The following is an 18,050-nucleotide window of genomic DNA, read 5'->3' on the forward strand; positions in this document are numbered from 1 at the left end:
GGGCAGCTAGGGCCTCACACAGCAGACGTCATGCCAAATTGGCCTAATAAATCAGGGAGCAGAGCAGAGACCTTTTCTTAGCACCGAGGAGAGGTAGAATAATTTGGGCATTTGTGCTTTCATACTTGCTTTATCACAAGGATGGAAGTCTTCTTCCATACACTCATAAACATCCTGGGCAGAAACAGCCTGCCAAAAAAAATGTGATTAACCTTTAACAAATGGTCCTGCAGCACAGGCCAACCCAGTGCATGGAGAAAAACCAGATCAAAGGAGCCATCTCCACACCTACTGCAAACCATTTCGGGTAGGGGAAAAACAAACCATCACTCACAACCACTCACATCGTACCGAGAATAAAGGTCGAGGAAATGAGAGGCTCAGAGGACACCCAAAAACTTAGGAAGGTAACAAAGAGAAGAGATCCATTCCAAATATACGGCCTTGTGCCAGGCTGAGTGACCTGCAGAAAAATACTTCACTGGCTTGCTCAAGAATGCAAATTTAATTCCCGCCCTCATCTCCTTCACCTGCCTGGGACTGTCAGGGCAGGGGCAGCCTCTGGGCTCCTCTGTGCTCCCACATTCAGCTGTGGCCCGACCCAGGAAGGTGAGTGAGTCGGAGGCCTCACTGGTGGTGGGGACCTGTCTGGAGCAGACTTCTAAAGGAGCAGGAAATAAAGCACCATGCACTGCTCAGCCCCTAGAGAAGCAGGCTGAGAGGTCTGGGGGCCGATATAAACATGGAGGTGTTCACCGCAGCTTTCCCAAGAGGCCTCGGGTCAGATTTCAGGGGCTTTATTTCTCCCCCCTTTATATTATCTGCACAGCAGAGCAGGAACTACTGGTAATTTCCCAGTGAATTTTGGATGTGAAGACAATATTTCCAGCCAAAAGCTCTCGAGTCTTAAGTTTTCAGATAATTCCAGCCACGTGGATGTGTGTAAAGTCTACCTCCTCCAAAGGGCCTAACCCCAAGTCTTGAGAACGGGCAGAGACAGGCCACATCGGGGTGTATAAGCTGTTGACCACATAGCTTTATTTCATCAGTGCTCCATTTTTAATGGATTCAGGCCAGCACCCCAGAGTACAGGACTCAGTTCCTAGGGACAGCCTGACCCAGCCATCTTCTGTTCCAGGAGGAAAAAGCTTTATTAAAAAAAAATACTTCAGAGTAGAAAATATGAAAAATCAAAAGGGGTAGAGAGGTCATTCCATGAAACGATTGAGAACGGTGAAGTGTGGGAATCACAGGACACTGGGGATCAGGAGACGGGGGACTGGTCTGGGCTCTGCCTCAAGCCAGTGGCGACGGTGATCCTGTGAGCCACTTTCTAGGGGCAGAATCTAACACGCCCCCAGCGCTGGCCATCAGGTCCATTCTGCAGACAGATTTGGTGTCCTTGCCCTTACTGATGAAAGGCAGGAAGGGCCAGAAGGCAATCCCAGGAATATATTTAGGCAAGTCCAGCGTCTCTGGCCATCCCGTGGAAGATTCCTCTGGCTGCAATGAGGTTGGCGGGAGAGTCAAACTCAGCTACCATCCCTTTGTCCAGGACCAGGACCCTAGCCAAAGAAAAGAAGCGGTCAGGTCTCCGTCAGCCCAGACCTGGCCTCCGAGCCCATCCCCTCCCTTCTGGATACTGCTCAGGCCCCGCAGTGACATGCCAACCTTCCCACTTCAGTCAACCCACCCAACACAGCCGCGACGCCGCATGGGCACGCTTGCAAGGCTGGTTATTTTAGCCGCTCGGTTTGCTCTCCTGGCAGATGAGGTGGTTTCTGCGATCAAACACAAACTTCCTATTCATGTCTGCTAGTCGGGGCTCCGAAAACCTTCCCTAATGAGTCCTCCCCCTCGCTGGGGTCACAAGACTGTGCGCAGAGAGCCACGGGCCTGTGCGCGGGGCCCTGTGCGCTTGCATCTGCTTTGTGCCAACTCACAAAGGCACACGGCAGGAAACCGGGCTGCACTGAGGCCTGACACTGGAATCTGGGTCTTGGGCTGCAAATCTGGCTGCTGCTGTTGGGTGGATGTTCCTCCCCCGCCCCCGTCCAATACCCACAGTCAGGCCTGGGCCTCGAAGTAGGATCTCCTGCCAACCAAAGGCAGGGTGCGCCTGGTGCAGGGCCAAGAGCCTGGCTCCCAGGGTGAGGCAGGAATGGAAAGGGCTCTCCCAAGCCGAGGAAGATGCTTCTCGATAGGAAGGGATGGGGGTTGGGGGTGGACTGCACTCTGTTTCCCCGCCTCCCGGAAACATGTCTTGGGAAGGAGCTTGTCTGTGGACATCACTGCCAGTCGCTGCCCAAATTGGAGCCCAGGAGACTGCCCCCCTCCCTTCAGTGGCTTCTCATTGCTCTTAGGGTACGGATCGAATGCTTCACCATGGTCTTCAAAGTGCAGCAGTGGGGCCTGTCCCTCCCTCCCCCTCATCTTGGGTCTACTGCCCTCTTTGCCCTTTGCACTCCAGCCTCATGTGCCCTCCTACCGCAGGGTCTTCGTGTGTGTTGTATCCTTTGCCTGAAATTTCCAGCTCCCTCCCTACCCTATCTCCCCGCCTGCTCCCCAACTCTTACTCATCCTTTAGGGCCTGGCCGTACTCCTTCCTTAGGAGAGAAAGTGTCCTAGCTGCCCTGTGTGCATTGGCTTCTCTGCCTGCACACATGGACCCCTGCTTCCTTCCTGCAGGCTCTCATTACCCGTTCAGTAGCATGATTATTTAATTTCTGCCCACCCCACTAGAATGAATGAGCTCCCAACCCACAAGGTCAGTCTGAGCCTTCTACCCTCAGGGATGGAACAGACAGATGGTAGCATCAGGCACTCTCAGCTTGGTTCGCAAGCCCCCAGGGGCCGTGTGGGGACACTTCTGAGGGAGGGACAAGGTCTGCCCCAGTGCCCTGTCCATGGCAGCCTCCCCACCTCCCCATGCCCTCTGGGCATTTGTTTTGTGAATGAAGCCCTGTTGATATACTCCCACCACACTCCTTCAACACAGATTTGTTGCAGCTTCCTGTCTGCTCTCCTCACTCTGAGCTCCCATGTCTGCAAGGAGGCCAGCCTGCCAGGCCAGCGCCACCTCCCTTCCGTGACGCTTCTGAGTCACACAGCCCCTCCCCTTGTCCTCCTGCCACACCTCGGCATTGGGCACAATGAGGGACTAGGTCACAGTTTTTCCTTTTGGCTGAGTGGGCTGCCTCCCCAAGGAAGCCCTAAGATTCTGAGGGCAAGGCCCCTTCCCTACTCCTGGGAGGGACTGGTGCCAGGGAGGATTACAGTAAGGGGCTGCGGGGAAACTAACATCTCCCAGGACCACCTGCACTTTCAATGCTTTATTTCATTGACTCCTTACCACAGCCCTGAGAGAGAGGTTCATGACGATTTTGCGAACTGCCCAAGGTCACACAGCAGTCAGCAGCTGAGCGGGGTCTGGGAGTCAGCCCTCTGCTCTCCTACCACAAGGCGTCTGCTCCTTACGGTGCTGTCAGGGTCCAGCCCACCAAGGCAGGGACCCAAGCATCATGCACCTTCTGGAACTCAGAGGCTTCCTCATCTGTACACCCACCTCCCGGGGAGGAAGGGAGGCACAAAGTGAAGTGATGGCCAAACGGGCATTCTGCAAACGGGGGCTCAGGGAATGACAGGATTTGGCACAAAGGGTCCAGTTCCCCTCATCTCATCGCATTAATAGGAAGCTGGAGGGAGGTGGCCTGTGCACAATTCACTGGAGCCTCAGTGTGCCCCATTCTCACACGGTAACCCCAAAGTGTCCCCTGTGTCTCAGAAAACATCACTGTGCCCCCCGCGTCCATGTAACCCCACTCTGTTCTGTTCCTTATCTATAACTTGGGGAACGCTGCTCTGCCCTCTACACTCTAGACAACCCCACGAGCTCTCCCAAGTCCAGATAACTTTAATCTGCTTGCCTCTTCCCAATGGCCAAGGTGACCCCACTAGGTCCCTCCACGCTTGGGTTCTGGTGCCCCACCTGTTGTAGTCCATGATGGTGTTGAGCCGGTGTGCGATGGTCAGCACCGTGCAGCTCTCAAACTGGGTGCGGATGGTAGCCTGGATGAGGTCGTCAGTCTCCAGGTCGACGGCGGCCGTGGCCTCATCTAAAACCAGGATGCGGCTCTTGCGGAGCAGGGCTCGGGCCAGGCACACGAGCTGCCGCTGGCCCACGCTGGGAATTGGGAAGGAAAGCATCTCCAGCTGGGTGCCCTCAACCTGCCTCCAGGCCTCACTCCCCGAACTGTTTCCGTCTTCACTCCACCCCAAAGGCCCAGGACTGGCTTTCTGTCTAACCTCTCCCATTTCTGCCTCGGCCCTGTCCTCCTGGAACACAGAGTCGAGGTCTGGACACCACAGGGATAATGAGGGGCCTCCAGATGGAGCCAGTACTGGACAACATTGTGAAATCCTCAGTCTGTCTCTGGCACCCCCAGCCTCCTCTTTCTGTGCTTTCTTCCTGGTCCTTACTCCTCAACTAGTGTCATGATCTTTCTCTGCTTCACTCTATCAGTCATTTACACCTTAGTAAAAACACACTTAAATGGCTCTTCCTAGATATTTGCACACATTATGCCATCTTGCTGAGCCTAATATCACACGATTCAGACAGTCATCTCCTGTCCCAACTGGGGATATAGGCCAGGGCTCTGCTATGGGAATAAGGAAGGGGCAGGAGAGGGGAGGACTTGGGGCACTCCTCCATGTCTGGTCAACAGGGAGGCAGAGGAAGGGCAGGATGCATACCTTCAACCTCTTGCCTTGGAAGGCAGAGCTAGGGAACAAAGTGAGGCCGTGTCCCCAACCACAGAGGCTGCTGCACCCCCATACCCAAGGACACATACCTCAGCCCTTCCCAAAGGGGTGAGTCACCACAGCCCGAGTGAAGGCCAGGCTTTCTCCCTGGCCTATTCCCGCAACTAATGAAGGTTTTGGCAACAGAAAGATCTGCCAGATAGAACTCGGGGCTGATTTATGGTGGGACTGGCACAGGATACAGGTTATACTTAAAGTGGCTACAAGTTCAGTGAGGGAGGAGGGAGCCGATTTCCATCTCAGACCTGGTGTATGTGGGGCTGGAGGAGATGCTCTGGGGGAGGAGCAGTGAGAGAAGAATGGACCAAAAAACAGCTATGGGGTGCAGGGTCTAGAAGCCTATGCTTGTCCACCAGCTCCCTCAACATGGATGTGTAAGTGAAATCCAGATAAAATGTACACTCCGTCCTACAGGGCTGCCTGGGGAGGTGGGGGCATCGCACTGGTGGCTAGGATGCAGCAAGGAAAGGTTTGGGGCAGAAGTCCCCACTTTGGGGGCTGGCCCTGTGGCCTAGTGGTAAACTTCGGCATGCTCCACTTTGGCAGCCTGGATTCAGTTCCTGGGTGCAGATTTACACCAGTCATTGGCAACAATGCAGTGGTGGTGACTCACATACAAAACAGGAAGATTGGCACAGATGTTTCACTCAAGGTGAATCTTCCTCAGCAAAAACAAAAACAAAAGAACCAAAACAAAAAAAAACCCATAAATAAAAAAGAAAACAAAATAACGTTCCATTTAAAAAAGAAAAAAAGAGCCCTCACGTCCTTGAGTCCCTGCCCCTCCCCTTGCTAGATGAGCAGCTTTGGGCAAATAATTTTACAGTTTGGAGGCTCGTTTCCGGCCCGTAGGACTGCAGTAAAGATGAGACAATATAGTGGAGGCCAAAGTGCTCTGAACACTTAACAGTGCTGAGCAAGTGGAAAGGGGGTTGTTTCTGTTTCTGAGGTCTGGAGAAAGTCCACGGGTATAGCCTCGAAGAGAGTAGAGTCAGAATAAGCATAAGAATAGCTAAATTTCTCAGGAGCATATCCAGGGGAAGTGCTTTCTGTCTCATCATACACATCACCCGTCACATCCCAGCGACCCTAGGACCTCTCTGTCCCAACGGGAGCCCCCGGCCACACGTGGCTCTTGAGCACTTGCAGTGTGGTTAGTCTGAACTGGGAAGTGCTGCAAGATGTAAAAATACGCATAGGATTTCAAACTTAGCACAAAAAAAGTGCAAAGTGTACCTAATAACTTTTATATCAATTACATGTTGAAATGATAATATTTTAGATAGATTGGGCTCAATAAAATATACTAGGAAAATTTATTTCACCTGCTTCTTTTTCCTTTTTTTAAGGTGGCTACTAAAAAAGATTTTAATTACACATATGTAGCTCATATATTTTTATTGGGCAGTGTGATGCCAAGAGGTATGGGTATTATTATCCCCATTTTAGAGTGAAGGAAAAAGAGGCACAGAGAGGTTAAGCAACTTGCCCCAAATCACACAGCTAACACAGGTATGGGTATTTCAAGCCTTTAGACCCAGTGAAAAGTGACTTCTGGCTCTCCCTAATGCACAGCCTAGTGGCTGAGTATATAAAGTCTGAGACTATAAGAAGGCAAAGAAGGGCCTGGAGAGCTCACTTTGCCCTCTCCTAAACTACAGACGAGACTGCCTCCATCTTGGAAACTATCTGTGATCTGGAAACACTGTGGGCTTCCGCCCACTGCTCCACAGGCTCAGTCACGCCCTCTCCCCAGGCCAAGCATAGCGCTGACAGCCTCACAAGACAGGACTGAACAGGGCTTGAATCTCCCAGACCTGGTTCAAATCCCAGGCACACCTCCTCCCAGCTGTGTGGCTCTGGCTCTGCCTCAGTTTCCCCATCTGTGAAGTGGGACCACGGACCACCTCTGGGGCTTGTGTGAGGACTCAGTGAAGTAGTGCAACGTGCGTGGCACACAGAATATGCTCGATGCAAAACAAGGCCCCCTGAGTTCACACAGGCTGAGATGGGAGTGGGGAGGGAAGATGGGGCTGCCTGGACTCCGGGTCATCAGATGCTCGATCATCCGGCTCCAGAGTGCTGTTTCTTTCTTTCTTTTTTAAATTATTTTATGGAGGTCATATGGGTTTATAACATTGTGTAATTTCAGGTGTGCATTATCATATACCAGTTTCTGTACAGCCTGCATCATGCTCACCCCCAATAATCTAGTTTTTATCCCTCACCATATATACATATGTGCCCCTTTACCCCTTTCACCCTTCCCCACTGATAACCGCCAATCTGTTCTTGTCTGTGTGTTTCTGCGTTTCTGACCCGCTCCGAGCTGTTACCTGAGATTCTCCCCACCCTCGGAGCACTCGAAGTCCAGGCCCGCTGGCTGCGAGCTCACGAACGTGTGCAGGTGGGACAGTTCCAAGGCCCGCCATAAGTCTTCTTCTGAGTAACTGCCAGAGGGGTCCAGGTTCATACGCAGGGTCCCCGAGAAGAGGATGGGGTCCTAGGGACACAACAAGGTCTCAGAGGGGGGCAGCTCAGGCCCCATCAGGAGCCGTGGGCCCCAGGGCCAGGGACAAAGAGAGGGATGGAGGTGGCAGCATTCCCACTCTGTCCCCAGCCCTCGAGGAGGGAGGCAATGGCCAAGGGGAGAGAAAAATGCCTGCAGGGAAGCGATAACCTCAGCCTTGCCCATCACAAAGCCCTCCGCTAAAGCAGAGACCGGAGCCGCTAATCTGACTCTGAAGTGTCCAGTCGGCAGAAAAAACACCCCAGAGGAGCCAGAAAAAGTGAGTGTAATTCTGAGCTATGAAACAAGGAGCCCAGGACAGCATGTCTCAGGGGATGAGGTGCTCGAGGGGTCCTAGGGTCCTGCCCCATTTGCTGGCCCAGGAGGTCAGAGGGCAGGGTCTGACTAGGCCAGGGTGCGTCTGACCCTTCCAGATCCATGACCGGTGGTGGCTCTGTGGCTCTGTCTTTGCTGGTCTGCTCTCCAGCCTCCCAGACCGAGGTCCCAGTCTCAGACCTCAAGCTACAGAACAGGGCTGGGGCCTGCTCCCCAGAGTCATTGGTCAGTGTGGCCCGTCCACGTCAGGCTGGTACCTGGGGGATGATGGTCAGCTGAGAACGCAGGTCATGGAGTCCTATGTCTGCCACGTTGAGGCCGTCAATGCGGATTTCCCCCCCTGCGGCCTCCAGGATGCGGAACAGGGAGAGGGTCATGGACGATTTGCCAGCACCAGTGCGGCCGACGATCCCCACCTGGAGGAGGTAGGGAAGCGCTGCCAGGGGGAGGCTAAGGGGTCAGGAGGGCATCTCTGGGACTCCCCTAGAGCGGCCCAGCAGAGGTGTGGGCCGAAGCACCTGCTCTGCCACCGATTGATACTCTCCACAAGGGTTGTGGCCGCATCTCCAGGGGCAAACCCACCCCATGCGCACCTTCTCACCACCGCGCACGTGCAGACTCAGGTCCTTCAGCACCAGCTCCAGGCCCGGCCGGTAGCGCACAGAGTAGTTGCGGAACTCCACCTCGCCCTGCGAGGGCCAGCCTGCGGGGGGGCGGCGGCCCTCCACCACCCAAGGAGCCTGGTGGGAGGGGAGACGGCTCTGCGTCAGCATCAGCGTGGCACCTCTTCCCAACTGGCCCTCTCCCACTTTTCAGTCTCCCTCCCAAAGCCCCCTCCATCCTCACCGACTTGGTCCCTGTGGGAAAGTCCCTGGTGCCCCTGTGGCCCCTCTGGTTCAAGGGTCACAGCGGTGAACAAGACAAAGTCCTTGCCCCCTGGGAGGCTTACATTCTAGTATAGGGAGCATAAAATCAACAAACAAGCACATCCATATAGTGTAAGAAGGTGATGAATGCTAAGAAGAGCTTGGAGTTGCTGTTGTATACAGGGTGGTCAGGGATGGCTTCCCGGAGGAGGTGACATTTCAGTAAAGACCTGAGGGAGGTGAAGGAACAAGCCAAGTAGCTATCTGGGGGAAGGGCATGCCAGGCAGAGGGAACAGCAAGTGCAAATGCCTCCAGGTGTGTTCTAGGGCACAGTGACAAAGAGGAGAGGCAGTTGGTGGCCCCATCACGTAGAGCCTTGCAGGTTATTTTAAGAACTTTGGTTTTTTTACTCTGAGTAAGATGCAAAGCCATTAGAAGGCAACGCACAGAGGGATGACGTAATTTGATGTGGTTTTAAAGGATGCCTCTGGCTGCTGTGAGGGAAAGGGTGAGGGGAGGGTGGAAACAGGGAGGCTAGTTAGAAGGGTGTCAGAATAAGTTGGGCGTAAGATACGGTAACTTCGAGACAGGACCAACTACATAATTTGGGAAGCCCAGTGCAAAATGAAAAGGTGGGGCTCCTTGTTCAAAAATTATGAAGAATGTCCAGGTGGTGACAGCAGAGTGTCAAACCAAGCATGAGGCCCTTCTGAGCAGGGGGACCTGTGTGCCTGACACACACACACACCCACGAAGCCAGCCCTGCTTCGAGACGGGGGAAGCCAGCCTGTGAGCACACAGAAAGCAAGGCAGCCGACAGAGAGGGCTCTCGAGGAGGAGAAGGTGTCAAAGAAGGGGCAGCAGGGTGGGGGGCAGAATTTTTTAGGATATGGAGACAGGATCATGTGAACAGACAGGGGAAAATGGGAACACGAGACATGAAGAGGGAGAAGTTGAAGCTCCTAGAGAGTGTGGGGCTGGGGGGATGACGGGGGATGCCGGGGGAAGGCAGGGGTGGTGGAGGCCGTAGGGCCAGGAGAGGCCAGGCGGGTGGGGGGTGGGGCGGGGAGCTCAGTGGAGACTGACAGGGCCAGAGTTGGGGTCACAGAAGCCATGAGGGAGGGCCTTCCAAGAAGAAGGGAGGGGTCCTTCCTCCAGGTTGCAGGAGGCAGATGAGTTCAAGGGTGATGGGAGTGGGGAGAACATGTGTGGACCATATTTTAAAGCAAGCTGCGTGGCAAAAGAGACCAGAGAAATGGGGCAGTAGGATGTAGGGGAAAGGGCGGGTTGGTTTGTGTGTCTAAGTGGAAGATATGATGGCATATTTTTGCATGTGAGTGGGAATCATCCAACAGAGGGAGCAAGACGGACCATGTAGGAGATGGAGGGTGTAATGGAGGAAGTGAGTCCTTGGGTGGCCGTGCAAAGTAGAAGGAGTGGACTTTGAAACAAGGAGGGCCACTTCCTGTTAAAAGAGAAAGGAAGAAGGTGAAAGGACCACAGGCAGGTTTGAAAATCCGGAGGCAGGAAGGTCAAGGGAGTTCACACCTTATTACCTATTTTCTCATTGACCTGTCAGGCAAGGCTGATGGATGAGCACAAGGGAGAAGGAGGTGTGGAGGTTTGAGGAAAAAATGTTCAGAACAGATCTTTCTGAGAGTGGGAACACCTGCTTCCTGGGGAAGAAAAGCAGGAATACCCAGCAGTGGTGTGTGGTTATAAACTGGAAGTAGAAGCAGTGAGGTCCTCCAGCAAGGTTTCAGCTGCTCCGTGCAGGCACGTAGAAGGTAGACAGATGGGCACCTGAGGCGGGGTTTCGTAGGTGAGTATAACTGAGAGGGAGAAGGGCAGGGGCCTTGAGAGCAGCGGCAGTGGTGGAACATAGGATCCAGGCTAGATGAGCTGATGGATAGAGGGATAAAGGCAGGTGACGGGATTGGGGGTCCCAATGAGGACAAAGTACTGGGTCAGCGGAGGGTGTGGAACACGTGATCCAGGGGGGATGAGAAGGGTGGTCTGAAAGTGGGACGCTTGACGTTAAGATCTCAGAGATGGTACAGCTTCTGGACATGAAGAAGCCTGTGGTGCAACCACGGGAGGGAGCGGGCGGAGAAAAGTGTGCGCCCCCAGGGGAGGACAACTTCCTTTCCCCAACAAAGGGCACGCCGCCCCACCCCCGCTCCTTCATCCAGGCGGATGTCCTTGGCTGGAATGCTTACCTGTCTTGCTCACCCCAGCTGAATGACCCCCCCATATGTGCCCTCTTTGGGTGCACCACGCAAGGCTGCTGTCCTCCACTGCAGAGCCCCGCACTGTCCTACCGCTCCCACTGGCTCACAATCTGCCTGAGGGCAGAGCCGACATTGCTCAGCTCTGGACCCTCTACATCTTCTAGCACAGACCTGGCTGATGTTCAATAAGGGTTAAATGAACGAGGAAAGAGCCGCCTGCACACCGGGCCTTGGGCTACAGGGATGGCGGGCCACCAAGCACCCTTCCCCAGCAATTCTAGGTTCCCCCTGCCCCAGGCTCTCTGCCGGACGCACCTCCGTCTCCGTCTTGGAGTACTCCTTGACTCTCTCCACGGCCACGATATTAGACTCCAAGGCTGACATCATTCGGATCATCCAGTTCAGAATAAATGTCACCTGGCCAAAGGGACTGGGTCATGGGTAGCGTGATCTTCCCTCCCTCTGCAACAGCTTTGGGAGGAGTTCAGACTCCCTGATTATGCTCCTGTCCCATCTATGACCCAGGTGGGCCTAGGCAAGTCCACAGGGGTGCCACCTGGGGCTCTCATCACAACTGTACCTCAGGCAGTGGCAATGCAGATTTAACTAATGGCCACCCAGCCCAGTGATTCTCAACATTAATATGTATAAGAAAGACTTCCCAGAGGATCTCGTTGAAATGCAGCTTCTGATTCAGTAGGTCTGTGGTGGGACTTGAGATTCTGCATTTCTAACAACCTCCCAGACCATGTTGACGTGACTCACCCCTGGACCACACTTTGTGGACCAAGGAGTCTTTTTCTTTTTTTTAAAGATTGGCACCTGAGCTAACAACTGTTGCCAATCCTCTTTTTTTTTTTTCTGCTTTTTTCTCCCCAAATCCCCCCAGCACGTAGTTGTGAATTTTCAGTTGTAGTTCCTTCTAGTTGTGGTACGTGGGACGCCGCCTCAACGTGGCCTGACGAGTGGTGAACCAGCGAAACCCTGGGCCGTGGGAAGGAGAGCATGTGACCTTAACCACTCAGCCACGTGGCTGGCCCCAAGGAGTCTTGATAGACATGCAGAATCCTGAGCCCTATTCTAGGCCTACTGTACCAGAACCTACATTTTAACAAGCTCTCCCTGATTCATGTGTACATTAAAGTGTGAGATGAAGATGTGTCTGGATTGTCCTTTGTTTACCAGAACATTCAAGACTTGAACCACTTGAGGCATCAAAAAGGTGATCTGATTCGCACAAAGTCCATTGGTAATTATTTAACCCTTTGAAACTATAGGCTGATATCACAGTGACCTGCCCAACCTCCAGCCCCGGCTCCGGTCACCTTCTCCAGGTACTTTCTCTGTGGGTGTGTGAAACGAGGGGGATTCCCCGCCCAGGGCCTCTGTCAGGGTTGACCTTCTAGAACTTGTGCACAGGCAGGACAAATTCAGTTTGTCTTTTGGGGCCAAGCTCCAGGATCATTTCTCCAACACCCCAGGTAGAGACTCTCCACCACGTTCTTACAACATTTTGTTCCTCCCTCCACAGAGACCTGCTCACCCTGCATTACAGTTCCCTGCTGGTGGGAGTGGCACTCCACGCGGCACTGGGAGCTCACAGTCCTGGTGGGCAGAATCTGTGGCTGGTCCCCACACCGGGCAGAGTGAGGTGCTCAGGTGATGTCTGGGACACCTGTGTGTCCTCCGCCCTAGAGGTGGCCCTGCCCTGGGGCCCGGAGCCCTGCGTACCTGTAGGGCATAGGACACAGAAAGGCCCACCAGCCCCGGACTCAGGCTGCTTCTCCCAATCACAGCAAAGAGGGCAGCAAAGAGCACAATACAGTTCCCCGTGAACTCCACATGGACCCCCAGCCACCTGTGGGGATCAGACAGGGAGGAAGTGGGGCAGGTGCAGGAAGGGGCCAGTTTTCTGTTTGAGGGGAAGGAGGGGCTAGGACCCAGAACCACAGAGACCCTGGTGGGAACTCCTGGAGGGGCCGGGAGTAAGGGGGGCAGGTTTCTGACCGGTTGGAGGCGATATCGACGTAGCAGCTCCTCTGGTTCGTGTCCACTGTAGCATCACTGAGGGCTATGAAGTCCTGGCTGCGGCCATAAGCCCGGATGACGCTGGAGCCAGTTACCGTCTCCGAAAAGCGTGAATAAATGGGCGAGCGACTGACCGATTCCAGACGCTTCAGTTGCCGTGATGTGGCTGCATAGAAGCGCTGACAGAGGATGGAGAAAGAGCTTGGGGTCAGAACTGTGCGACCCCCAACTCAGTCCTACATGTCCTCTGAACCCATCCATTTCCCCCGGGCCTCTTCCCAGACAGCCCCACTCCTGCATTAGACCTTGCTCCCTCCTGCTACCTGCAAGGACTCAAGACTTGGGGTTCTGATGTGGCTCCGTGAACTCATTCCCCGCTTTCTCTCTGCTCATCTCTGCTCCATCTTCCAGGCCACTTCCTCCACAAAGCCTTTCGTGATTCCCTCTCAGTTCCTGACCCCCGCCCCCTCTGTGGGGCCCTGGATTACAGCACTGAACTTGCACGGCCTCCTAAGTCAGCGAATATGCCTACTCCACTAAGGGCCCTAGCAGTGTTCTCACACAGTCAAAATTTTGCAAAATGTGCAAAAAGAAGATAATTTTGTATTCTTTTTCTTCAAGAGACTCTCCCCACCCCAGCCCCACTTCAGCCCCACAAAAACATGGTTCTGTCTACAGCTTCCATCTTCTACCCTGTGGGCCCCAAGATGGCGAGGGCCATATAGAATGTATATCTGGGGGTCCCTGCCCCAACACTTAGCACAGCCCAGACCTGTACACAGGGGCTGAGCTTCCGGCCACCTCGTGGATGACCTTCATCAATTGATTAGTCCTGGCAAGCTAGGGGCTCAGCAATGCAAATGCCTTTTACAGTTAGCTGGATCTGAATGTTATCAGCTCATATGTCTTAGAACATACATACACATCCATGTTTAGACAGGTGTAAAAAGATGGGAAGGATAATATGTCTCAAACTTAATATTTTACTAAAAAACAGCCAGCATCCGGAGTTCCAGGGCCAGCCACAATTTGCAAGGGTTTCATTTTATCCAACAACAGCCCTATGAGGTAGGTTCCATGAGTCTCTCTATTTTGCAGGTGATAAAAAGAAGTTTCAAAGAGGTGAGTAACTGACTACTATTGTCCTTAAGCAAATTCAGCTGTGATGCTGGAGTCCGGCCTCCCTACATCCCACCCCTGGTCCCCCGCCCACACGAGAGCCACGCCCACCGGCATGCCACGCACCTGCACCAAGATGTAGAGGACAGCCAGGGGCAGGATGACCACCGTGAAGAGCGGTGTGCTGGTCATGACGACCACGAGGATGGAGAGTGCATTGAAGAAGGTACCCAGCAGCATGAGGATGCCGGGAGACAGAGCCTCATCGATGACATAGATGTCCTTGGAGAAGCGGTTGAGGATACGGCCTGAGGGCGTCGTGTCGAAGAAGGACTGTGGTGAGCGCATCTTGTTGTGTAGCAGCGCCTGGTGAAGCAAGCGCCCAGCTTGGACGCTGCCCACCACCATCGTGACGGCTGCCAGCAACACCAGGAACCCTGTTGGAGGAGACAGAGGGACTCTCACTCACCTAGGCCAGGTGGTGGGCATGCAGGGGCAGGTTCTGAGAGAGGGGATCGCCAGGGTGGGCTAGGTGGGCTCAGAGGCGAGGGGACCACTTGGGTGGGTTAAGGAGGCATTGGGTGGCACCAGGGCTATGATGGTGGAGGGAGACTCAGAGGCAAGGGCATGGCTGGGGGACCTAGGAGCCCTGAGGTGAGGAAGGGGCAAATGGAGCCCCTTCCAGGTCTCTCTGTAGGCTCACCTTGCAGAATTCCCAAGGTGGCATAGACACCCAGCCTCAGGGAGGTGTTGTTCTGGCGGCTGTCCACCATGGCCTCGTTAGTCCAGGCGCTGAGCCAAACGTTGGCCCCAATGGCAGCTGCACTCTGACCCGCATACAGCAGACAGACGACCAGTGTTGTACAGAGTCCCATGGCCTTGGCATAATCCCAGAACACACTCAGCTTCACCTGCACAGCAATGGCAGTCAGGGACAGAGGACACCTGTGAGGCCGGGGACTTTTGGGGGCCTGCCCACCCTCTCCAGCCCTCCTTGTCCACCCTACTCACAGTGCCTGTCTCCATCTTCTCCTCCTGGATCAGCGCCCCGCTTGCCTTCGCCTCTGCTACGGGCACTACCTTTTCTGCTGGACCCACACGTCTCCGGGACACAGGCCGACCCTGGCCCTCCCCTTCCGAGGACATGGCACTCAGCTGTCTGTGGAGGCAGCTGGTCAGGCCCAGAGAGGAGGCCTCCAACACACCCACAGGACAGAGCCCCAGGAGGAGGGTTCAGGCTGCAGCCAGAGGCCCGGGGTGTGAGCGTCAGGGAATACAACCACCTGCACCCACCCTGGCAGGGCTTGGGGAGCCCTGAGGCAGCCTCCCAGGGTGCTGAGAGCTCAGGAGCTCACCTCATAAACTGCTTCTGGACCTCATACATGACTGGCTCATTCTCCATCATGTCCGTGTGACTGCTGAGCGTGTCTTCAATCAGCAGCATCTCCTCGTCGTCTACAGTCTCCAAAGCTGCAGTGGGTTGGGAGGAAGGAGACAGAGGCCAGCTAGCTCCCTGAAAGCCCCTGGTATCCCCCAGTCCCCACTCCAACGACGAGGCCCGAATGGACAAGCATGACAGAAGAGAGCATTGAGAGGGCAGCAAGAAAGACTTAGGTTAGACAGAAGAGAAACTTCCCATTGGAGACCCTGGAGAAGGGGACTCAAATACAAGGGTTAGGAGCTTGGGCTCTGGAGTCAGACAGGCTGAGCTTAAATCTCAAATCCTCACTGCGTCACTGTAGGCAGGCAGGTAAAATGAAGATAAGAATAGTACCTGCCTCATCGTGTCATTGTCACTGTGAGGACCGAAGCAAAGAATGTGTGTCAAGTGCTTAGCGGGGGGCATAGCACTTAGGAAATGCTCAAGACATGTTAGCTGTATATACAGCAAAAAAACTCAGGAGAAGGGCTGTGAGCCAGCAGAGTCTGGGGTGGCGGAGCCAGGACTGGGCCACACGGTGCTCTCGTGAGCCCGGGGCTTTCAATACGCTCCACGAGCACAGGGAGTCTTCTGTTTGTTCGCTGCTCTCTCTCAGTGCCTAGATATAGTAATTCCTCAATAAATATTTATTGATAAACAAATGACTTTTCCCAGCACTTGCATATTTACAATTTATCTGTGAAACAGCCTTGCCGTCCAAGCTGGGTTCTCATGCCCTTTTGACGCTTGGGAAAACTAAGGCTCTGAGACCCGAGCTGCGGGTGGGGGTCACCCAGTTAGGGAAGAGGGGGAGGAGGGAGCTGACCACATCTGGTTCCCTTTCCCTCTTGGGGATGTCTGACTGCCACACAGGTGGTCCAAGTTGCCCAGAACCTCCCCTGTACAACACTGGGCCTGTCCAGAGACACTCAGAGGCCCCGAGACAGAGGAGACGCTGGGAAGGCGTAGGAACACGCAGGGCCAGGGATGGCACCTACCGGCCCTGCTGTCCTCCTCCAGGTGCTCCCCATTGTCATCCAGTGTGTAGTTTCGGAGGAAGTTGGCAAAGGAGTCGTTGCGCTGCAGCAGGGCTGTGTAGGTGCCCACCTCAGACACCCGTCCGTCAGCCAGCACTATGATGAAGTCTGTCTGGGGCAGGAAGCTGATGCCATGCGTCACCAGCACCCGCGTCTGGGGAGGAGACAGCAGGCTATCACTCCTAGCACCCTCGGCACGCCCACTGCACAGGCACGAGGCCGTGGAGTGAGAGGCACCGGTGTGCCCAGGAGCATGGACAGGCACACGAGTGACTCACCCCATGCTCACACCCCCAGCTGGCTCAGTGCCTCTGGAGTGTGTCCCCCGCACTGTGGGTTCTCCTTCCGCCCAACCCACACTCCTGCTTCTCAGGCCTTCCACACCTCCAGGTCTCATACAAACCCCTTGGCCTCCCACCCGTTCTCTTCTAGGGTCCTAGGTCTCACCTTAGTCCCCTTAGCCTCCTGCGGGTCTCACCTTGCCTGCCAGCACACCCTCTGGCCCGATGACTTGGTCAAAGATATGCTTGGCCACATGGGAGTCCACAGCTGACAGTGGGTCATCCAGCAAAAAAATGTCGGCAGCACTGTAAACAGCTCGGGCCATACTGACCCGCTGCCGCTGGCCCCCAGACAGGTTAATGCCCTGGATGGAGGAGGGAGGGGAGGAATGGGCTGAGTAGAAGGGAGTCAGACAGGGACAAGGGGGACAAGGGCCCTGTCCACTGCCATTCAGCAAGGGAGATGACTAAATCCACATTTCACATGCCTCATCCTGTCCCTGTGAAGCTCTGAGGCCACAGAGGAAGGGGTAGTGGCTCTGAGTCCTCCCAGGGTGAGTGAGGACATCCTGCTCCCCTGGCTCCACCACCCTACCCAGGTGGGTTCCCTGCCTGCCATCTTCCAACACTGGGAGGCTAGAAATCCCCAGGAGGTCCTTAATAGACTTTTTAATCTCCCATCGCCCATACAGTCCTCAGGTGACTTTCGTAACAACTATCTCATTTGGTCCTCATGTCAGTCCTTCCAGGGAGGTATCATCAGCCCCACTTTCCAGATTAAGAAATTAGAGCCCAAGATGTTAATGACTTTGTTCAAGGTCCTGAACTATTGAGGGCAGAAGCAAGGATGGAAACCCAGCATCAACCCCAGAATTCATCAACCTTGAGATTTTTCAGGTGCCGCGGGGAGGTAAGATCTCTCCTTTAACCCCTGATGGATAAACTGAGGCACACAGTGGCAGGGCTGGGCCCAGAGGGTAGACCCCAGAGGTACAGCCTGCTCTCCTACCACCCGCTTTCCTCAGGGCCCAGTTCTTCAGGGTACCCTTAGAAATTGACCCCTGGGGAGAGCAAGTATGGGGTGGGAGCTGGAGCTTCTGGGGAGAAGCAGGGGGTGGACATGCAGCTGTAGTGACTGAGGCATGCGAGCATGCCTGCATTCAACCAACCAGCCCTTTTTGAGTGCCTACTATGTGCTGGGCACTAAATTAGGTTTGCGTGTGTGAGGTCAGCGTGGGTCCAGGAGAGACGGGAAGGAGTTGAGTCAGATGTGGAGGCCTTCTCTGGGTTCCTATAACTTCGGACTCCTACCTAAAAGTTTCCCATGCCCACCTCAAGGCTCAGACCCTCATCACTTCCCCCAGACCATCAGGAGAGCCTCCTCACTGGTTCCTATGC

The 18,050-nt window shown here is 54.5% G+C and overlaps 1 protein-coding gene across 5 annotated transcripts in view; it reads right to left on the minus strand.

Annotated features, from left to right (window-relative positions):
* Positions 1–1,009: 1,009 nt before the first annotated feature.
* The window catches only part of ABCC3 (ATP binding cassette subfamily C member 3), a 46,002-nt gene continuing 28,961 nt past the window's right edge, over positions 1,010–18,050 (minus strand). For 2 of the 5 annotated variants that reach the window (XM_014833896.3, XM_070483015.1), the window contains 14 exons: positions 16,850–17,017; positions 16,333–16,525; positions 15,270–15,384; positions 14,926–15,073; positions 14,618–14,825; positions 14,041–14,351; positions 12,775–12,974; positions 12,499–12,625; positions 11,083–11,184; positions 8,263–8,409; positions 7,927–8,085; positions 7,161–7,327; positions 3,989–4,183; positions 1,010–1,565 (listed from right to left, as the gene is read on the minus strand). In XM_014833896.3, the coding sequence (XP_014689382.3) occupies positions 1,457–1,565; positions 3,989–4,183; positions 7,161–7,327; positions 7,927–8,085; positions 8,263–8,409; positions 11,083–11,184; positions 12,499–12,625; positions 12,775–12,974; positions 14,041–14,351; positions 14,618–14,825; positions 14,926–15,073; positions 15,270–15,384; positions 16,333–16,525; positions 16,850–17,017 (2,349 nt within the window). In that variant the 3' untranslated portion in view covers positions 1,010–1,456. Of the gene's footprint in view, positions 1,566–3,988; positions 4,184–7,160; positions 7,328–7,926; positions 8,086–8,262; positions 8,410–11,082; positions 11,185–12,310; positions 12,626–12,774; positions 12,975–14,040; positions 14,352–14,617; positions 14,826–14,925; positions 15,074–15,269; positions 15,385–16,332; positions 16,526–16,849; positions 17,018–18,050 lie in introns of all 5 variants that reach the window. The other 3 variants (XR_011493792.1, XR_011493791.1, XM_070483014.1) reach the window with 3 other exon arrangements.

Source organism: Equus asinus, chromosome 13 (genome assembly GCF_041296235.1).
Source record: "Equus asinus isolate D_3611 breed Donkey chromosome 13, EquAss-T2T_v2, whole genome shotgun sequence".
Taxonomy (NCBI): Eukaryota; Metazoa; Chordata; class Mammalia; order Perissodactyla; family Equidae; genus Equus; species Equus asinus.